Source organism: Watersipora subatra, chromosome 8, assembly GCF_963576615.1.
Source record: "Watersipora subatra chromosome 8, tzWatSuba1.1, whole genome shotgun sequence".
NCBI lineage: Eukaryota > Metazoa > Bryozoa > Gymnolaemata > Cheilostomatida > Watersiporidae > Watersipora > Watersipora subatra.
The window spans coordinates 46,683,462-46,701,744 of NC_088715.1; the positions used below are offsets into that span (position 1 = coordinate 46,683,462).

Genomic DNA, 18,283 nt, shown 5'->3' on the forward strand with positions numbered 1-18,283 from the left:
TTGAGAGAGAGCAGTCAAAAGGAAAGAGTATAAACTAAGCTTAGAGGAACAGCGAGTTGTTCTCCGTGGCCTTCAGAGAATTGCTTTTTCAAGGTCCGCATTTGACTCGTGAGAATTCTTCAATGTTTATTACAGCATCAACGTTTATTTTACTGGACACAACCAACATAAAATTTCCCATGCTGTCTCAAGCGCAAATACTTCCATTTGATAATAAAGACAGAGATATCCACCTATGTCTTAGCACATCTGGGAAGATCCGAAAAGTTCTATTATGTAATGTAGTCCTGTGTGAGAATCAGCCCTAAAATATCTCTGATCTAAAATCTATCTTACTTTGATTAGCTAAAGTAGCGCCGTTCGTAAGGAATTATTTACCTTTATAGCCTACTAACTGGTTACTATAGGAGAAATGCTATAAGGAGGAATACATCACGAACCAGAGGGTCATTGAGAATTTTAGCTGGTCGACAAAAAGTAAGAATTTTAAAGAATATTTGAAGCAGCAGCGGCTCCGAGGCAATTTATTAAAGGTAAGTCAAAATCAGAACCGATTGAAGTCTAAGGAAAGGAAGTATAGTAACATTTTTAGACCCTAGCTGGCAATAGTTACGTGTAGTATGAAAGTTGAAAGTGGTGGAATCTAGAAATATGTAGGATTCATTTAGAACCTATCCATCTTCTTTAGAAAATCATGTCGGTTTCAAACGAAATAAAAAGCCCATTATTTGGTTTATTTTTACATTGCACCTCATGATGTCTTTCCTTCGAGATGGTTTTTCCAAAAGTTAAATTGCGTTGTATGTTTCAATCACGCCTGAGCCTCTAGATCTTTAATAGCTTCGCAGGAAAACTGCACCAGTGCCGAGTTAATTTGGCTAATGAAAGACATTGACTTTGTGACCTCGCAAGATATCGTTGCATAAAATTGTCCCATTGTGCAAATACGCATCAAAGCGCTCAACATGTTTTGTAGCAATGGGCTGAATATTACCGCAGAGATAGATTACTCTTCTGCGTATGGACCGACAATGGGATTGAGCGGATAAATCGACATTTCAAGCTACAAAATTTGCGATACCGAACTTGTAATACACTTTCTCGCGTGTTGCACATTCTAATCTCTCAATTCGTCTTAGAGCTCTTTGAAAAGTATGTTCTCAAAACTATGTCTTCACTGAATTTTCTGCAATGCACTTCCACATTGGAAGTCTCACAAGCTCCACTCACTGATAGTCCACATGTAGCTCCAAGATTGAATGTGACCACAACAAACTATTAGATGCACTAACTGAGACAGCTTTGTTTACAGTTGTGCAGGAAAGTATTGGATATATTGAGAAGTCTTACTTTGTATGTATTTGTAATATGGGGTTCAAGGCTTTTCCAGCATTTTATGTGGATGGCAAACAATTCCTTTTACTGCACATAACTCCAAAAACCTGAGTTTCTGAAAAGTCATGTGTTGCTGCTTTTTTTAGCAATCGCCATTGCATGTACATTGGCAATCCGATCTGAATACGGTGAGATGCCCCTTCTATAATCCCATTCACATCACTCTTATCTGTGTGGCAAATCTAACCATTTCCGCTCACCCGAGTTTACCATGGACAGTGCGGTTATTATCATGAGGTTGTGTGATTGGATTCGAAAGGGATTGAGATGTGATTTATTTATCCAGCTACAGGTGAATGTCCTGGTCTGGTGCTTTAACCTTTGCTATGATTAACAAATTTCGGAATGGTATATCAAGTAAGTAATTGATGTTATACATGTATTCATGTTTGCATATCAGCATTGATACAATATTACGCCTTGATATTAATTTTTACATATCATTTCATCACTTTACTGCACATCATATTTTTTACATTTTATAATATTTATAATATGAACAAAAATACATATACAGCATATATAAAATTATATATATATACTACATAGTATATATTGTATAGCACAGCATATCTTGTGGTGTTTTGTCTAGATGCATACTTTAATCTTCTGTGTGTTGGCTACTCTAAACTTCATGATAATTTGCTTTTTAGGTATCATATTAACAATGACATGTGTTCTGGCTTGCGGCGAGTGTACAGCTCCGACATACCAGAATACCTGTGAAATCGACCCAAAGAGATGGTCAAAGCGTGTCAAACCATGAGAGTTTTTGACGAGGCACTTGCTGGTAATGTGCAACTATCGAGTTTTGAGGCCGGCATGTACGAGGTTCTGGGTGATTCGGAAAAAAGTAGTCACTCTTGATCCCTCATATGAGTGCTATGACTTCTAGCAGCATCTGAATCCATGTAAGCATGCGTTTGCAGTTTTAGCCTATAAAACGGAAGGCTTTATGAACCTGTCTCCTGAATATGTGCCGAGTCCGTGGTTTTCACTTGATGAAGACATCATGTCATGTACACAATTCTCTCCAACAAAAGAGCAACAAATTAGGTATTCAGATCCAGCAAGCCCATCTACTTCCTGTATCAAGAATGCTTACACCGCTGAACCCCTATTATAAGAAAAACAACAATCAAATATTACCATATGACTAAATTAGTAACAGTGAATTTCAATTCAGCTCACATTTTTGCAGTGATAGCATTTACAGATATCTATAACAACTAGGATGAGCAGCGAGTCAGCTAACAAACCGTTGTAACAGGAAATGGTTTCTTATTCTAACATGAACTATACCCTTCCTTATACCTGACTGAGTGCATTCAACCAACAGTGTGACGAATAACAACATGTATAGGATTTACCACTCACCGTGAACACAAAATCAAAAGAGAAAGTCGGCCTCCTCGCTAGTCACTATATATTGATGGGGGAGGGTCACATGTCTTCTAGACGTTAAGCCGTATCCATTAGTTTCAGTAACCATAACCTCTGGTAGTCTATTTAGTCTGTGGTTCTTAATTCCTGAACATGTCACAGTATGAATATATAACATGCTCTTTTGTTCAAACTACAACGCTTAATCCAAATACAAATACAAATTCCAATGTCAATACACTCAATGTTCACCTAAGCGCAACCACTACTAACAGAGCAGGTAATCTCTTATCAAACAAGCGTTAAATCCACTCAAGCAGAGTTCTCAAGCCAAGCAGGCTAAATAATCACAAAAGCTTTAAATCATAATTAATCATAATTACTAAATTTCCAAGATCAGATAAATATATATACAGTTTTCTACTAACCCGCTAATCTGTTGACTTACTCATCTTTTTTTCGGTCATCTGTTACCGCAAATCTAACAATTTTAATCACAACCCAATCCATCTCAATCTACATCTAACATGTAACATCTCTCCTCATCTTCATTTAACAACTGACAGTTATCCATACTAACACTCTCTCCATACCAATTGGTCTTTCTAAGCTCCAGTTCCATTGCCACTGGGTTACCTGTAACTTTTAGCTCAGAGCCAGGAAGCTGGCCTTAATTGTCGATCCTTTGGCTCGGAACCAGCAATCTGGTCGTCATTGCCACACTTAACTTTTGGCTCAGAACCAGCAAGCTGGCCTTCATTGCCGCTCTTTGTCTAAGAACCAGCAAGCTGGTCGTCATTGCCACTCTTAACGACGGAGCTTTCAGGTTGGACCTCCTCTTTGGGTTCCTCAACCTTACTCTCCACACTACTAGCATCTCTGCTAGGAACTACTCTCACAACGGAGATTTCAGGTTGGATCTCATCTTTGGATTCCTCAACCTTACTCTCCTTCCTAGTAGCAGGTAGAGAACTTGCGTTCTTGGCGCTTCTCCTCTGAGCCCTCTTTTGCTTTACAGCAGCCAAGAGCATCAGAGCCTCTCTATACTCCCTCGCACTTTCAACCTCCTCCTCCAACTCTCTCCCGTCCTTCTCTATAGCAGACAATGCGTGTTTGTACTGCTCCTCTACTTCCCTCCTCCTATGCAAGAGCATAGCTCTCCTCTGCTCAGTGGCAGCCTCGGCCAAAACAGACTCGGACTCAATCTCCTCTACAAAACTATCAACCTTAGCAACAAAGGGTAAACTCGAACTAGGCATTTTCAACTTAGAATCAGGTCCACTATTGCTACTATCCTCTACCCTACGCTTAATACCAGCTACAATCTCTTTATAAGAAGACCCACCCAGAGTACAACTTTCAAGTCTATGGTCTAACCCTCCACAAAATCTACACAATTTTTTCTTACAATCTCGAGCATAATGACCTTGACCTTTACAGTTATAACAAATGAACCCAGGACACTGAGCACCATAGTGATCTTTAAAGCTTTTACAGCTAACAAACTTAATGTTACCTGGCTTACGATACACTTCTCTCTTACCTTCTTTCTCATTCTTACCTGATTCGCTCCCCTTCTGCTTACTAAACACCAGGTTACTCTCAGCACCCTTAGTCACCTTCAAACCTCTATTCGCTGCTCTACATCCGTCTCTACCTGCACCGCCTTTCTCAGCACCGCCACCTCTCGGTGACTCGCCAGCACTTGCCATAAGCATTGATCCAGTCAGTAGTAAAGAATTAAGTGATAGCAATCTGAAACTATAAACAAATTCATTTATAATACCCCATACTATATTTCAAAGGTGGTTTACTAACTCGAACTGAGCTAGTGGCAACTGGTTCTCTACCAATAGGCACAAATTCACTTCTAGAATTTCTTCTAGGCAGATCATTACTCTCTCCCGGAACAACTCTATCCTCAACAGAATTCAACAAAAACAAGTGTTTTCTATTTCCACGTATTTTACTCATGCCTACATTAACCCAGTAACTTTCAGAAGATTTATCTTTTCTCAAAACTATACCTTTTGAACCTACATCAATAAGGGCTTTTACATAAACCATTCGGCCAGGTTTTAACTCGTCTAACTTGGAAACTATTTCTTTTTATCCCAATGTTTCTTTATTTTCTTTTTACGTCTAACTTTATTTTCCTCAAACAGTCCATAGTCTATATCACTTTCATATGGCAAACCCAAATTTGATCTGATGAGTCGACCAAAAATCAAGTCACTTGGCATATATCCTGAAGACATAGGTGTAGTCCAATATGCAGACAAAGCCACATCTTTATCTTCACATTTTTCCAGTAATCCTTTCACAAATCTCACAGCACTTTCTGCTAAACCATTAAAGCAAGGATACCATAGGCTACTAGTAGTTACAATAAAACCCATTTTCTCACCAAAGTTTCTAAACTCTTTACTAGCATAACAAGTTCTATATTCAGACCTAATAACATTAGGTATACCGAATCGAAAAAACAGATACTCAAGTACTCGAACTATCTCTTTAGCAGTTTGAGATTCGATATGCAAATATTCTATCCACGTTATAGAATATAATAATAAAGAATAATGGTCTATAACAATTATATAATATTCATTATTAAACACAAGTATGTCAGAACCTACCACATCCCATGGCTTAGAAAGCAATTCTGCTTCATACAAGGGTTGGTGTTTGACTGCATAATACAAACATTACATAAATTTAAATAATCTACTACATGTATCTCTTTACTATGACCAGGCCACCAAAAATGACGTTGAGCTCATCTACAACATTTTGTTATGCCCTGATGACCTTCATGACAAATTTCCAAATACTGTGGTCTCAATGAATTAATAATGTACAGCCTAGATTCATACAACAATATATTATTACAGATACATAATCTCTCTCTAGATCCATATGAACCCATCAGTTCTTCACTGAAGTCATCCAATTCAGACGGCCATCCAGAATACAATTACTCTATACACTTTAGAGCGTCTGAATCTTTATTAACCTTTTCCCAAAGAATCTTCCTTTACATCTCCATATGCAGAAGAGGAAACTATCAAGTTCACATTATCTTCTAACTTATTACAATTAGCTTTACCTCATCACAAACAGCACCACTGTTTGGACGGCTAAGCTAATCAGTAGGCCTAATGAACATATATTTTCCGTGAGTATGAAAAATATCATGATCATATCGCATTAGTTTAATTTAAAACATTGTACCCTTACAGGTAATTTAGACAAATCTTTTTCGTATGGTCAATTTTTATTTCAAATGTTTTACCAACTAAATAATAACCAAATTTCTCACATGCCCATGTCATAGCTAAAGCTTTTTTTCAACCATGGCATATCTACCTTCAGTTTCAGTCATTTTCCCAGAAGCATATTCTACAGGTTGCAACGCACCTTCCTCGTTATACTGTAGCAAAATTGTACCTAGTGCATTTTTAGCATCAGCGTAGACTATGCTTAGCATTTATCTTGAAAGCACATAATACTGGACTATTAAAAATCTTATTCTTAACAGTTTCAAAAGCTTCTCATTAATCAGAACCTCAAGAACATTCTGATTTACTGCCAGTTACTCCATAAATGGGAGTTCATACACTAGCTAATTCTTTATTAAGCTTCATTAAATAATTTACCATTCCAGTAAATATTCTAGCCTCATTTTCTGATTCTCGGCGGCTTCATTTTAATTATAGCTTTTATTTTACCTGGTTCTGGTTTAATACCAGAACTGCTAACCAAATGTCCTAAAAACTTCACTTCAGTACATCCAAATTCACTTTTTTCTTTTCTCAAAGTCATTCCAGACTTCTAAATTCTTTTCAAAACTTCACGCAATCGTTGCCAGTATTCGGTTGGTTTCCCGTAAACTAAAATGTCATTCATCAAACATACAATTCCGTTTAAACCTTTCAATATCTTTCCCATTTCACTCTGAAAAAATTCAGGGGCTGAAGATCTCCTAAAAAACATTCTTTTGAAGCAAAATCTACCCCATGGGGTTACAAAAATCATTAACTCCATGCATTTCCCATCAATTCTAACTTGCAAAAATCAAAAATTAGCATCAAGTTTTAAAAACATAACTCCTTTTGACAATTTACTCGACATGTCTGAAATCCTGGGTGAAGGATATACTTCCATTCTAACACTTTACAAATTGATCAAATCTCTGCACATTCTAATCTTACCACCCTGTGTTGGAGCAATATTAAGACCAAAACATCAATCAGTTGCCTTTGTTATAGGTTTTATAGCCTTACTTTCCAACATTTTATCAATTTCCTTTTTAGCTGTTTTGTGCAAACTTGCTGCAACAGGCCTAGGTGCGTACAATCTATCATGTTCAGCATTTCTATTCAAGTCAATACTGAAAATACCAGGCATTGTTCCGAGTCCCTCAAATGTCTTAGAAAATTCCTTCAAGGGGTCAAAAACTTTCGCACACAAAGCATTAATAGCTGCTAACAAACTCAATTTCTTAATTTCGGGCATACCTAAAAGATTTCTTTTAGTACCTTCAAGTATGTAAACAGAAGTATCAATAACTCTATAAGTACTCTTAATAGCTACATCAGCTACTCCTAGAACATTCAGTATATTTCCATCAGCTCCATTCCAAATTGGCTTGGGTTCTTTTAAATTCAAACCATGCTTTCTACTAGGTTTCTCAGTCAAAGTAGATACATGTACATCAGCTGATGTGTCGAAAGTAGACTCAATGTTACCATTTACAGATAAATTTCTGACAAACTTCTCATCTAGTCAGCTGCTATTACTAGATTCAGCAAACCTTACTCTGGGAGTGAGACTTCTTCTACCTTCCCTACTTCCATACCTATCTCTTCTTTGACACCTATGTAACTTACAGTCCTGAATTGTGGGCCCTTTGGTAACAGAAAATAGCATCTTACCTCAGGACAAAATCTGATTTCATGTCCTCTCATTCTACAATCATAGCAGTTATTTTTCCCTGAAGATAGGTACCGTCTAGAGCTTTTGTTAGACCTATCATATCCCCGGGGAATACCTATCTCTACTTCTCCTTTCCCATCTAAACCTTCTTTCTCTAGTATAATCTCTCGTTGAACCACTATAGTTTTTAGAGCTTCTATCTTTGCTATAATCCTTATATTTAATTTATTTCCTATCTTTACCCTCTAGATTTATGTTTATCTCTAGAAGATACTCTATTCACTTCTCTTTCATTATCCGAACCAGAGTCAAATTTAGATTGATTATCGTTGCACTCTGAAATGTTTTCTACTGCATCTACTTCTAATTTTATATTAACCCTTTCGCAGGCGAATTTTTAGGACTATATCAGGCCCCCGTTGGCGAATTAATTTTCTGGAATATCAACTTCTTATAAAAGATTTATACACTCTTTTGTATGTTACTGTGTGAACATATCTATGCATAAACATGCATATGTATACATGTATATGTCCAGATGTATATATATATACATCTATGTATTATAAATGAATAAAAATGTATAACATAAAAATATTTATATATATGCAGATCTACCAAGATATAGATATATATTGTATATATTTTTATGACACAAGTGTACACTTTAATTAGCACAATTTCTGTACAATATATCCAGAAGCATTCTCCTTTACAAATGCCTACATCAGTCTTTGCACCAGGTGCTTATTCTTGTCTTTTTGTACCAATCACATAGCATCTACTGGAGTAAATACGGACCTGTCACTACTACAAACTGATGAATGGTAGAAGATTTATCTCTTTTTATATTGGTAATATTCTTCCAGGCAGTAACATCACCCCACCAACCTCATCATCATTACTGCTACCAGCTTTTCCATCAATATCACTTCCAGATGTAAAATAATTACAATCACAATTTAAACCTGATTCATCTCTGGCTACTAAATCTAAAAAGTCAGTCAGCTGCGATTCTCATACTAACTCTAGTACTAGTACTTGTTGTATTAGAAAAATCACGGAGAGTTTTCTTAGAAGTTGTCATGACGATAAACTAAAATAAAACTATCGAAGCTTCCAGTAAATAACGGCTAAAACAGAACCAAAAAGAAAAAAATAATTGAAAATTATTTCGAACAGTTTTCTAATTTTTTTCGCAATTTTTATTCATTTAATACTGCTAAAAACTATTGTTTTGTGCAAACAGAAATTTTTTTAGAGGCCAACCGAAGCCAATATATCGTAGCTTGCTATCGATCAAAAAAGTAAACAAAAAACGGCCTTTAGTTAACCAACAGAAGTAATAAAAGAAATATATTACTCTGGCGACAAAATTGTCGCTCTGCCCATTTGAAGGAGTATCGCGAAGCGACAAAAATGTTGCTTTGCCCGCGAAAGGGCTAAAACTGCCTACCTTAACAGTTTCTATAGTTCTTTCTGAATTTCTAGCTATCTTTAAGTTCTCAGAATACTTGAAAACAAACCAATTCAAATCATTTTGGCGCATCGATTGAGATCGAAGAGATGATTCTTTCAAGTCATTTACTACAATAGCTAAAGCAAATTCTTGTCTCAAAGCATCATGTTCAGCTCCAAAAATCATTTTTTTTCCCTAAATCTTCAATTCGTAATAAATGATCATTTTAATTTTCTCCTACCGCCGGAGTAGCAGTTAAAAATTTCATTGTCTCAACATAAACAGTTGCTTCAAATTCATACAGTTTTTTAAAAGTTCCATAGCTCAATCATATGTAGAAGTTGCACTTTTTGGATCAAATCCTAAAGATGTCAAAGCTGCTCTACCTGTCTTACCGTTGCATTCAACAAAGATACTAATTTCATTATACCTCTAAATACATCAACAATTTCTTCAACACTATTTACTGTAACGTTTTTTTCACCTAATTTTATAGTCATCATCTCAACACCGAGTTCAAACTAAGCTAACCAATTTTCCATGATCCACTAACACCATCACTACTAATTACTAATTTCGGATATTCATTAAACTTCAAACTCCTAGCCATATTTAAATTAGCTTACACTCAACTTCGAACATCCTTCGAAATCTCTACACCACTGTATAATCACCGCTTACTTTGTATAATATCACCCACTTGGCCACTTACCACTACTCCCCAGAAAATTCACCACGAAAAATCACTAAGCACTATACTACCAATATCCGATATCACTAGTTAATCACCACTACACCTCAATCTGGATCTGGATGATGTTTAGTCCCTAGAGCCTCATGAGAAGCAAGAGAGGGACCCTCCGATCACTAGGTCTTTTTTTTGTTAGTCGTTTTTTTGACAATAGAATAAATTGTCACCGATGACAGTTCTCTCCGAACAAGACTGCCTACGAAGCCACGTTATATTGCTCAAGGAAGCAATTTACCACTCACCGTGAAGTGTTAACACAGGATCTCAAGAGAAATTCGGCCTCCTCTCTAGTCACTATATATCGATGGGGTGTCACGTGTCTCCAAGACGTTTGAGCCGTATATTAGTTTCAGTAATCATGACCTCTAGTAGTCTATTTAGCCCGTAGTTCTTTATTTCTAAACGTGTTACAGTATGAATATATATGTCTTTTTTTATATTTCTGCTGCAAATCTGTCAATGTAGCTAAAGTTGGAGACATCTACAGTTTATAAGGTCAAAGTAATTTTCAAAATGTTTGCAATTTATTCATTCAAAAACAAATTTTACCATTTACAGTTTTTGATATGCAATTTTGGAGTTATCTTTTTAAACATCTAGGAAAAAATTTCCTAATATATGGGATTCGCTAGTAAAGTAAAGAATGAAGAAGTGGAATTGTTGTGGTAACCATAGCTACTTTTTGAAGTGGGTTTCGGTGGATAAAAGTTAGTGTCTCGGTAATCTGTTATAAATTGAAGGCGTGGCATTTCTGCCGCTACGGCTAACTAGCTAAGACGTCACTGTCTAAACTCTTATAATCGTCAACTCAGGATTTGCCTAACCCATAGATATAGTAAACTCTTTTACTATATTTACGGTATACTATATTTATGGTTTACTATATCTGTGGCTTAACCTTACAATAATAACCGTAAAATGAGACAATAACCTTCAAGTACTCCATCGGGAAGGCGTTGCGGAATAAAAAAACTTCAATAATTTGCGATACGGTCTATTGCACCGTTCGTTCAACATTATTTTCAAGTCATTTTCGTCAAGATCGTTCTAGCGAATCAATCCATATTATTTTTTAATCTAAACTGCTGTAGCGAAGGACGAGTTATAACATGCTTGTTGGCACATTTGTACTCTTTCAACGTGTTACGTAATTTATCAGTCTGTTTCCAGCGAGCTCTAAAAATTTTAACACGACCAACACATTTTTCGTTTGTGTGAAATCATAGTATTCGTGTCATAGTAATATTTTTTGCAACTATCATAATTTATGGTGAGAGTTCATGCGTGAGCATTGTTTAATCTGTCGAGGCGTATGAGTTTCATGATATTGCTTATTAGCGAGTTGATTGCAATTTGAAACGAAAAATAACAATTATGTAAAAATAAAAGTTCCTGCTTTTGCACGCTACTTGGGTAACAGTATTTAACCTTAAAAAATATCTTGATTACGCTTTAGTATCTTTGCCTCGTATAATTATCAGAAAAAAATTAACTTTGCTCTAGCAATGCTGACGCGAAACGGTGTATTGAGTTCTGAATGAATAGATGATTGGTGTGTCAAACCAATGATATACAGCCCCCAGTTGACCAATGATATACAGGGGGGCTGTATATCATTGGTCAAACAAATATTTGGTTGAATTTAAGAAGGCTAGTCCAATATTATATAGCTTTTATTTTGTAAATTTTTCATGGTGGCATTATTATTTACGGGTATGTCGGCAATGTCCTTGTTATAGCCTACACGTTGCGTTTTGAAGTTTATAAGGGTGATTTAAAACCACAAGAAATGCTTATACACGGATAAAAATAATAATACTTCATAAAAACAATGATATACAGCCCCAATGATATACAGCCCATATATTTGGGCTGTATATCATTGATAAAAGTTGGAATTTTTTATAGCTTTATGATTTACAAGGATAACAGAAAATGTGTTGTTAGCCGCATAGGCTATGTAGCCGGTTACTGGTCGTTGCATGGATTGATGTCACTTATGCTGATAATTTTTCAGAGTTCTTCATTCTGCATGTGATCTGTTTGCATTTTATTTGATTGTTTCTTTGTTGAGTTTGCTGTCTTAGTTGTACTCAATCTATAGCATCAGTTGTTCACTGTTCTTTTTTTTCTGGTAAATTTTCTGCTTCACATTACAATTATGGAGTCAGATTATGAAGTTGTATTTGAATTTTTCTGGTTCACAAATCTACCAATGTATATTTTAAAACATATTAATTCTATTTTACGCTTTACAACTATAAGCCAGATCTATGTTCAGTATAGAAGTCTGCATAAATTGATAAGCAGACAATCTATAAACTTGGTCGAAATCATGTTTGTTTCCTAATTAGCAGTATACAAAAGCTTCAACTCAGCTCATGTAAAAGTTCTGAAGTCTTGCACTCATTTTTTATAGATCAGACTGAAAGAGGTAGCTAGTTATATGTTAGGATACAATGTTATCAGTGAATTGCCAATCATAAGATAAACATTAGATTATTTATGTTTCATTGTAATGGAAATAAGTTGGTCGTAAAACATCACACAGTCGTTTTTTAATAAATTTCATCGATATTAAAGCTTAACCGTAATTTTTTATCTATCGGTATACATTCTGCATGCATTTCCTTGACTGTTTTAATCTATTGAATGTTTTACGTTATCACCCAAGAGCATCACAGATTTTTTCTTAATATTGGCTTCACATCTGATTAGTTCATATGTTCCATAGTTACTATAATGCAAACTTGGGAGAGTACTTGTTTTTTCTCTTCATGATGATGCTTGAAACTTGAGCTTGTGGTACATAAGATTTTGAATGATCTCAACTCTTTAATTATATCAAGTACTAGCTAAATTCTCGGCGTTGCATGGGTAATAAGATAATTACCCAATGAATTGGCTTAACTCTTTGAACCCTGACGGCTGGCATTGCGCAGAGTATGTCAGAATCCCTAAAAGCCGGTATTCCGGTCTTGGCTTTGTTTACAAAAGCTGTTTCTAAGTAACAGCAAAAACCAATCAAATTAATTTTTGCACATGATATTAGATCGTAATTTTCACTTCCATTTGTTACAGTTTTTAATTAACGTTACCCACTTCCTTCGTTTTAGTAACAATTTTTATTAGAACGATATTGCGAAAAAATCGATACAGCTTATTTGTTGGTAGGTCATAAATGATTTTGATGCAAATAAAGAATTTTATCACACTAATTACAATCTGTTAGTATATTTCAAGTCATGAAATGACGTTAAACAAATGCACAATGGATATGATGCCACTGTAAATGTATTTACAAGTTTTATAAAATCGTATGAAATTTTATAGTTTTAGCCCTAATAATGGTGAAATACTGTTTTTGCTGTTTGATGACATTTGATGTGGGTTGCCCGACTTTTTTACTAGTTTTTTACCAAATATCATTGTATTATGAGCATTTTTAGATATATTTAAAGGTTGACTTGTAACAGAATTCACATTACAGTTATTTGATATGAAAAGATTCACCATGTCTTACTCTGTTGTGTTGTAGGTGCAAAATATGTGGAAATGTGATTAAAAGCTCTTAAAAGCTCAAAAACGAACAGTTAATCACTGCCATCACGAAACTGCCGTAGATTAGAATATCTTTCCAAAATGACTTAAATGTGACGTAGCTGTGGGAGATGGTTTCTGTTTACACTTTCATGCAACCTTATTCGTCGAAATATTTTCACAAATATACTTCACGCATTCAATAAAACCATGTCTATTGTTCTTACGCGTCTGTTTTATCGTCATTGTAATGCTGTCACTTTTAGCACTGATATCTTATAACTTACCGTAAAAATTCATTTAATTTTTTAACCTTACCTCGAAGGAGTACATATCACTGTCTGATAATCATGAAGAGCCTGTTGGTCACCTGTGATAATCGAAAAGTGCTGCAAAAATTGTTTGTGAAGTATTGGGTCTCATGATCAGATTACGACTAGACGATTAGACCAAACCGAAACAAAACTGTAAAGTAGTGAGCATCTATATTTGATACGGGGTCTTCGGTAAAACCCGAAGTGTTTGCCATAAACTAGTGCTACGATAAGTTTATATAGAGCTTTTTATTGACCTTTCAATTCATGTGAGAACATCACGTGGCAAGACAATAACCAAACTGTAATGAATACGTCAGAGAAATAAAGGGATTCCAATCTACGGCGGCTTTTCGTTTTTGAGCTTTTGAGAGTTTGTAATCGCATTTCCACATATTTGGCACCTACAACACAACAGAGTAAAACATGGTGAATCCTTTGATACCAAACAACTGTAACGTGAATTTTATTGCAAGTCAACCTTTTATAAAAGTTTAAAAACTTTGGATCGTTGGACAGATTACCTAGGGTAACTGACACGCATTGACAAACCGGCCAGGGATCAAAGGGTTAAGCAAGTAACCTAAGTTAGGCTAAATCTTTACTATAATGAGAGCCATGTCTTAAGCCAGCCTAATAATCGTTATGTCACATGTAATGGTATTTGAAGCACGACGCGTTCTATTTTAACCAAGCAGTATTAAACATTGGCAGTTGAAATAAATATGACCACAATCATTCAATTGTCATTGTTTAGAAATGCAGCCGCTTAGCTCAGTAGTTAGACACGCTTGTCTGCAGACTTGGAGGATTCGAGTGCAAATCCAGTGCGAAGCAGATTTTTTGGTTTTCAAAATTTACCGCTATAACTGGACACACAAACAACAGACCAACAGACATGACAAACACTAAGATTTATATATAAATATAGTTTCATGTCCATCAATAATTTTGCAGTTTAGTACATGCTTGCAGCAGTTTAATCAGGCTTTGCAATATTTTCTTTGTTTGTAAACAATAGATGCCCCCTTTTTTAAAAAGCCAGTGGTAGGCGTAAAGCTGTTGTAATTGCATATTACAGACTCATGGGATTAATTCATGACTATGATTTGTATTGACTATGCCCTAGATCATACAAATACCATCAAAACTTCCTATGAATTATCTTTGACCAATTTTGCCCTAGTATATGATCATCGATAGATTAACAACTTCATCTTAATATTTGATTGTTTTATTAACTAATTCATGAAATAAAATTGTGCTACAAGCCACACAAGCATAGTGAAAACATTTGTTAAAATTGTCTAAGAGTAACAGCATATTACTCCGTAGAAACCATCAGTCAATACTTCGTAGTAAATTTCGACAAATCTATGCCTAATCACTACATTCAAACTGGGCTGACTTCATAACCATATCAGTTAGCTTGACAAAGCACATGTCCTCCTGCTCTGGTACACTGGTAGTTATATTTTTATTTAAAAAAAGTCACTTATGCTTTGCTTGATTTTTACTGAGAAACGCCACATAATGTTTAATGTTTGTCTCTTCTCAATTATCTTCTTCTTTCCCCAGTTTTTTTGTTCAGCTTTTGAGTAGGTATTAATATCCAGTCAATAGTATTCTGTAGGTGAGGTCAGTCACTAGTGGAGATGCTAACCGAATCAAATTCAAAGAGTAGAAAATCCATATGCAGTATTTTGGGGTAAATTCTACTGGAGATGCACCGCTAGTGTGCATATGCCTCGTGTGTATTGTCAGAGTTCTGTTAGAGTTGCATAGTTACCAATTGTTATAAAAAAACATGAAAGGAGAGTAGACAACAACACCAAAAGCCAGCAGTCAGTTTGCACACTAATCATCAAAACCAGTCTAAACTGCTTCAATGTAGACTTGTTTGTCATGATTATCAAGTAGTACCAGCTTTAGTATGAAGCATGAAATGGTGCAACCAACTTTGAAAATGTTCCTCATTATCCAGCTATTTAGGTTGACAGTGCCAATTGCAGCAACTGGCCCAACTGAAATGAACTTTCTACAGTTCATTTTTATTATATTTGAAATTAAAGTTTGCTGAGCTGAGACCTCGTTTGTCGAGATACTTATAATGCGTTTTTTCATTGAAGTAGTGCGGCCAACCTTTGTGGCAGGCTTTCCACTAGTAGGCTACTCTATGAAGGCAGTTGTCAGTAGAAACCATGGTTTTATCTATGTTCCAGGTGTATAAAATCTATGCTTCTCATATATCTCTTTAACACGGTTTCTATGATGCGCATGGCTCGCAACTTTGAGCCAATCCGTAAGTTGTCTGCAGCATAGAAATGGCATAAACCTGTAAGACAAGCAAGCTTTGCGATTAGCAACTTTATCGAATGCATCGTGCTTGCAAATAATGGAAACAGTCTTTGTGAATGATGCGCATTAAAATACCATGTCCGCTATTCATTCTTAAACATTTTCAATTTTCCGTCGGCCTTTCTCAATCGGGTTTCACATGTTTGCGCCACTAAAACGTGTGTCACTAATTATTAACTTATAGCTTACAATTCTCTACTTTTTCAACAAGGCGCCGGAGTCAATCCGCATCATGCGATTGTTCATAAGCCATCTCAAGTCGCACTGTAACGCAGCTTGCACACAACTCCTAATTTGCATGATGCGCATCATGAAACATAGTGATTTTTGATGTAAAGTTTGTTTACATCTTGTCACCTAGATCTTCCGGCAAACCTTGACCCTCCAGCTAACAGGCCATCCACATGGCTGGAGAAACGGATACATCCTATACCGTTAAGTCACTAGAGCTTCCAGCCATTCTGAGCAATGTAAAGCAGGCCCGCAGATTTGCCATTGATATCGGTTCGTATCTACAGCATGTTGGTATTTGTGTAGCTGTTAGATTAATTTTAATATGGTCAGCATGAAGTTGTTATCGATGACATTTTACCAAGTTAAGTGATTACCATCATATCCTTTGTGCTAGCTCAGTTGCGAATTTACATATTATTTGCTGGCTTGTTAATTTTCTGCCAAGTTTATAGGCAAATTACATGTATAGTATTGGTCAATTTATATGGATTTTCGTAAAGGAAGCATCAGAATCGGGCATTTTTTATTGTTAACTATATGAATGTCTGGCGTTGCGCGGGTATTAAATAACAGCTTATAAACTGGCAGGTAATGTAGTTGCCTGCCATTAACCTAGCACATCGCCAACAGCTAAATTGAGTAAGCTAGTATCCCTGTTGTGAAATTTAGTGATGTGAGGTGTGAGAGCAGACTTTATAGACGTTGCGCCGTAAAGCAGAGTGCTATGCATATTTTAGCCTAGATAACGACACATCCCGCCCAATGAATCCACTGCATTTCAGGTAGCTCAATGGGTTAGTTTATTGCCTGGTGAACAGATTCTTTATTGCTAGATAATAATCAGCCATAGCTGAAAAGACCAAACGACAGACTTTCAAATTTATAAATATATAGATTTTGACTCTGTCAGCTGCAAGTTTCAGAGTCATTTGCATATAGCTGAATTTTGTAAAAGAAGCTGTAGGCAGTGGTATAACTAATATTTACTCCAGATCTACCAAATAAGTTACTACGCGTTTTACTTAGTCAAACTTTTGGTTTCAAACTAAATTGCTCTTTGGCAAGTTATGGAATGGGATGATAGTTTTTGAAAAGCTGTCTATCCATATATTTCGGTGGTAATTTGTGTAGCTACATGTTTGGTTATTTGTGAACTTTTTCATTGTGGAAGCTTTCAGTTCTTTATTCTACGCTCTGAAACCTTAAAATATATTTACAAATTTTATTAAAAGTGAACAAATATGATCAAGTGTTGAAAAAGTGAACTCGTTTTAGCTAAAATGGAACATACTCGTCGTAGGAAAGCAATTGCAATTTGTTCTGAAATATGTTCATCATTAATCCTGGTCTGTTAATTGACTCATGGTAGAGTTTTGTTGTAATGTTTCAGGTGGCTCACTGGCTAAGCTAGCCTACTCGAGCAGCTGCAAGAAGAAGGCTACTATAGTATCAGAGAATCCGGCTCATCAGGTGGGAGCTCACCCTAGAGCCCTTCCAACAAACAAACTTTTGGCTTGAATACCTTTAACTGTTTATCTTTTGGTAGCTTTATGAGGTGTACAATTACTCATTAAAATCACATTAAAGGTTGACTTGCAAGAAAATTCACATTACAGTTATTTGGTATCAAAAATTCACCATGTCTTACTCTGCTGTGTTGTTGGCGCAAAATATGTGGAATGGGATTGCAAGCTCCTAAAAGCTCTAAACCGAACAGTTAATCACCGCCATCACGAAACCGCTGTAGGTTGGAATCCTTTTATTTCGATGACGTACTCAACCATTGCGGTTATTGTTTTGACACGTGATGTTATCACGTGAGTTCAAAGGCCAATAAAAGACTCAACATAAAACGTCCCGTAGCACTAGTTTATGACAAACACTTTTGGTTCTACCGGAAAGCCCTTATTAAAT

General features: G+C 35.9%; 2 protein-coding genes across 2 annotated transcripts in view; one reads left to right on the top strand and one right to left on the bottom strand.

Annotated features, from left to right (window-relative positions):
• Nucleotides 1–1,768: 1,768 nt before the first annotated feature.
• LOC137401598 (MAP7 domain-containing protein 2-like) lies at nt 1,769–10,238 on the bottom strand. The gene is made up of 4 exons (XM_068088026.1): nt 10,166–10,238; nt 4,340–4,539; nt 2,773–3,988; nt 1,769–2,512 (listed from the first exon to the last, which is right to left on the bottom strand). The coding sequence occupies exons 2-3, from the start codon at nt 4,494–4,496 to the stop codon at nt 3,552–3,554; spliced, it is 594 nt and encodes a 197-aa protein (XP_067944127.1). The 5' UTR covers nt 4,497–4,539; nt 10,166–10,238; the 3' UTR covers nt 1,769–2,512; nt 2,773–3,551.
• A 6,297-nt stretch (nt 10,239–16,535) lies between these two features.
• The window catches only part of LOC137401502 (4'-phosphopantetheine phosphatase-like), a 35,168-nt gene continuing 33,420 nt past the window's right edge, over nt 16,536–18,283 (top strand). Inside the window, exons 1-2 of the mRNA XM_068087883.1 lie at nt 16,536–16,639; nt 17,760–17,839. Of these exons, the coding sequence (XP_067943984.1) occupies nt 16,540–16,639; nt 17,760–17,839 (180 nt within the window). The 5' untranslated portion in view covers nt 16,536–16,539. The remainder of the gene's footprint in view (nt 16,640–17,759; nt 17,840–18,283) is intronic.